Raw genomic sequence first — 4,647 nt, 5'->3', positions numbered from 1 at the left:
AACGGGGACATAGAATTAAGAAAAAGTCCAACCACCTTGACAGTTCCTCAGAAGAAAATGAAGCAAATATGTATCATATAAAATGCGACAATAATTCTAAAATTTCCCTGCCTCATCGTTTAAACTTAAAAGGCATGACTTCAAAGTCGTCAAAATGTGAAAACCAAAACTTAAAGAGAAACGTTTCATCCAGAATTGAAATTGTTAACTCTAAAAGAGCCAAACAAGCAAGTGATATTCTTCAACATTTAAAGAGTAATGATTTATCCAGAAAAAGCTCATCAGTCCAAAATGAATTTCGCGAAACATTAAATACTTCAAAGAACAAATCTGAAAATAAAACTCAAAATGTTGTTGAGCTAAAAGCATTGAAAGAACTTAATCAAGTAAAACAAAAGGAATCTACTGTAGTGCCTGAAGCATTGCAACAAGAGAAAGCATTGATATCAGATATGTGTTCTCCTTCCATTTCCAATGCGAATCTCTCTCCTGTAGACAGTTTTTGTCATTCTGTATCATCATATAAAGGAAATACTGACACTGATGATATTGTGGAGGAAAATATATCAGAAGACAGCAATGTGTCTCATATTTTAAATAGATCAATTGAGGGTGAGTTTGATTTTTCATTTTAAGATTGCTAATATATATATCTGTAGTCGTTAAGTGGCTATCATCTAATTTTTAATAATTTCTAAAGTAATACTCAATAAACAAAATGCGCGCAATAAGCTAACAAATTGGCAACAGAATTACGTAAGTTGCTAGCAAATTGACATCTGTTATGTCCGCATTAAGCTTATGGTTTGCTAGCAGATCCTGCTCACAGATTCCAACAGCAGATTGGCGGCAGAAACCGAGCAGGATCTGCTAACATGAATTGACTTTTTAAATAATTTAAGTAATTTTGTCTCATTTTATACGAATGGTCTAAAGCAGCAGATTCTGTTCGGTTTCTGCAGTTAATCTGTCGTCAGATTGCGCGCGCGCAGATCTTGTCCGATTTTTGGTGACAATCTAAAGTGAACTAATGTTAGCAGATCCTGCTCGGTTTCTGTCGCCAATCTGCTGTCAGAGTCTGTGAGTGTAGGATCTGCTTGATTTTTACATCAATTTGGCGATTTAATCGGTCATAACATCGGTCATAAATTTCTGTACCAAATTTGTATCTTTTTTGTTGACGACAGTTAATAGCAGACACTTGGTCTAATCTGTTTTCGACAGATTTGTCTATCTGGGTACATATCATCTTTGTGTGTAAGGATTTGATGTGGAAAGTCAAGTAAGTCTGTCCTCCCTCAGAAAAGAGATGAGAGAGATCAACAGTAAATTAGACATTGTAATTATGAACCAGAAACGATTGAATCGATTTATAAGGCCTGGTGAGAAAGTGGTGAAGAGACCAAGCAAACTTCCTCCTCTTCCCCTAAGAACTGAGAGAGAATTAACTGAAATGGAGCAGTTTCTGTCCGAAGAAAACAATCTGGCTGCCACTGTGAGTATACATATTCACAATATTTAAAATAAAATAAATTAGTGATAGTTGTACAGGTTAAAAATTAAAAATGACTAAAGTAGAAAAATGACATTTGCGAGTCAGTGCAAAACTTATTTGGACGTGTACTTTATTTATTCTCATAATATAATATAATATTATTAGAATAATCATATACTTAAATTTTGACGCAAAATTATCATGAACATTTTGAGCCTTTTTTTTGGACTCAAAATCACATAATTTTATCGTTTACATTAAACTTTCATGGAATTTGATCTGTCATAATTAATCATCATAATCTGTTATATAATTTTATTCTGCAATATTAGATTACTACAAAATTTACTTGTAAACTTATTTTTAATTTATATATTAATCTCATTAGCATTATTTTTTAGATATTGAATGTATATCTATTGTGTTGAGGATAGCTTAAAACAGGGCTCGAAACATTGAAGTACTTTTACTGGAAATTTTATTATATTAATAGTAACAATATATTATGATTAGAACAAAAATACGTGCTTAAAGCTCTGTGTTGACTCGTAAACTATGTTGTTTATTTAAGTTTTAATTAGAATGTTTTTTATTTAAGTTTGGCATCGTGATCTAGCATTTTATTTCTCATGAAAGCTAATGCAGTAAATAATTGTAATTTTGGTTGAATCACAATGGTCGTTGTTTTTTCATTTCAAAATATATTAAATCTGTTATAACTTTTACTTTGAAAAGAAATTAACATGAGATACTTTTAATAAATTCACATATCATCCTTGTTGTCTATCATAAATGTTCTTTGATTCTTTAGAACTTAATAAGAATATTCTTCATTGCATATATATCAAAGATATTGGTCTTCTTTTTTATTTTTGCAGATGTATATGTTCCATTATGATCTAATAGTAATTTTAGTTTCTAATAGTGATTTATTCTATTTTTTTATTTTATTAGTCATTCTATGAGCTTGGTTGTACAATGGTTCAAAAATTATGTGTGTTGCAGTGTGCGTACATGTCACGGTATGTGAATCTGGAGACTGTTAAAGCTTCAACATTCAAAATTTTGAGGAATCTTGTGACCAATTTTTTGGCTAAACAGTTCAGTTTTAAAAGATCTGGTACTAAAAGAGCTTTTCAAACTTTAAAGCTTTATTCTGTAGTGGAAGGTATTTTGCTTTTTATTAGCATAAACTATGTCTGGTTAGAAAAACGTAAAATTATCAAAATTTTATTTTGATTCTCAAAATTTTATTGTGCTTTTGCATCTCATACCTTTTGAACATTATATTTTTCAGGTGCATTTGTGTCTAAAGAAGAAAAATTTAATTTAACTTTAGTGGAATCAGCAACTAGCGTATGGCTAGTAAATGCTGCGTGGCGCAAACAGGAAGATGGTTCTTCACGGAGAAGTTCTAATAAGAGTCACAGAAAATCTAGGTCCCGCTCTCTCTCTTCCAACAAAAGTTACACATTGGAAGAAGAATTAAGTCTTTTCTCTCCTAAGAGAAAGCATAAAGTTAAGGAGAAATCTAACAATAAGTCAAGTCATTGCTCTTTGAAGGATAGTCAAAGATCGAAGGGGGAATCAAATCATCGCTCTTTCAAGGAATGTCACAAACGGAAAGAGAAATCTGAATAAAACTCTTATTCTTTCTAGAAAAAATCTTGGTTTAATTTTTGCTATATTAATAAGTCGCATCCTAACACAAAAATTTAATTTTATTTTAGTTTTCAAGTTTTATTTTATTTTAAATTTTATTTTGTTTGCTTTTATTTTGTTTTAAAATTTTATTTTGCTGTTACATACCATTTACGTTCAAAAGAGAAAAATTTAATCTATATATAATCTATATATCATCTATTAAATCAATGATTAATTACATCTATAATCGATTGTTTAAGAATTATTTGTTTTTGTTGTTTTTGCACATCTCTTTGGCTAGAATTGTTCAAACTTTTGTACAGCCTTATTGATGTATGCCTTACAATAATTTAGTTGCAAGCAAAGTTGTTATAAGTTCTGACTTTGACTGTGAAAGTTAAGTGCCATTTTTTATTTGTTAACATAAGTCTGACAAAACATTTGATTTATATACGATAATGTATTTGTATTTTTGTTAAATGATTAAGACTGTTTTAGTATAATAATTGTTATAATAGTTTTATTTAATAATTGAGACTGATTTACTTCTTTGTTTTAGTTTAATGATATTAATAGCATTTTTGTTGGAATGAGCCAAAGTCTATGTTCTTTTTATTATTTGCTTATGATTGTTTTGCTATTATTATGAAAAGATATTTTTAAGTTGTGAAGTATATGTGCGCATTCATCAGTTTTTACATACTTTTATATAAGAAAAAGAGTTGCAGATATTTTCTAATATAAGAAATATTTTTATTTTTAATAAATAATGTATTAAAAGAATTAAAGAAATATCTTTAATTTATCTAACACTTTGAATGATACTCTTTACTAACAACATTATGATTTTACTGCAATTTTGTTCTAGCAATGCTCAAATTGTGATATATTTTTCTATAATTTCTAGAATTTTATTTTTTTTTTTTTTTTAGAGAATTTCTTTATATTTTTGTATATTTTGAACTGAATTTCAGCAACAGTTATATATTAACTTCAATGTTTAAACTGGAGTTATATATTAGTTTTAAATTTGATTTCTTACAAAATATATATTTTTAAATAAATAAACCTGCAAATGTATGTACAACTTGACTGATAAATGGTGAAAAATAATTTTTTTCCCAATTAGAATGAACTTTACCTTCACATTCATATATAGCTGAATGATTATCAGTGTAGAAATTGAAATATATAGATTGAAATATGTATATAAATACAAAATTGTTGTTTGTAAGATATTTAAATAGTATATATAACTGATGAAAGGAATGTCTAAATCGATTTGAGTAATTTTAACGGAGTTTTGACATTATTTTAACACTTTTCCAAAATCAAAACAATGATTTTGGAAAGATTAAAATAGCGATTGTATATCAATGACATACAAAAGTACAGACAAAATAAAGTCAAAACTCCGGTAAATGACTCGAATTGATTTAGACATCCCTCTCACCAGTTTTATATATATTATTTAAATACTTTATTAACATACGAAAGTACGATCAAAA

At 28.3% G+C, this 4,647-nt stretch overlaps 1 protein-coding gene across 1 annotated transcript; it reads left to right on the top strand.

The window, feature by feature from the left end:
* The first annotated feature begins 999 nt into the window (after positions 1-999).
* On the top strand, positions 1,000-3,136 carry LOC140667691 (uncharacterized). The gene is made up of 4 exons (XM_072895846.1): positions 1,000-1,282; positions 1,355-1,495; positions 2,501-2,663; positions 2,793-3,136. The coding sequence occupies exons 2-4, from the start codon at positions 1,454-1,456 to the stop codon at positions 3,134-3,136; spliced, it is 549 nt and encodes a 182-aa protein (XP_072751947.1). The 5' UTR covers positions 1,000-1,282; positions 1,355-1,453.
* The last annotated feature ends 1,511 nt before the right edge of the window (positions 3,137-4,647 follow it).

The sequence above is a fragment of the Anoplolepis gracilipes genome, chromosome 7 (assembly GCF_047496725.1).
Source record: "Anoplolepis gracilipes chromosome 7, ASM4749672v1, whole genome shotgun sequence".
NCBI lineage: Eukaryota > Metazoa > Arthropoda > Insecta > Hymenoptera > Formicidae > Anoplolepis > Anoplolepis gracilipes.
This window is presented reverse-complemented; position numbering and strand designations above follow the sequence as displayed.

Bases quoted from the DNA above. Each gene is read 5' to 3' on its own strand.
- LOC140667691 (XM_072895846.1), top strand. From the start codon at position 1,454: ATGGAGCAGTTTCTGTCCGAAGAAAACAATCTGGCTGCCACT. The intron at 1,496-2,500 runs GTGAGTATACAT...TGTGTGTTGCAG, and splicing joins AAAACAATCTGGCTGCCACT to TGTGCGTACATGTCACGGTA. The intron at 2,664-2,792 runs GTATTTTGCTTT...TATATTTTTCAG, and splicing joins GCTTTATTCTGTAGTGGAAG to GTGCATTTGTGTCTAAAGAA.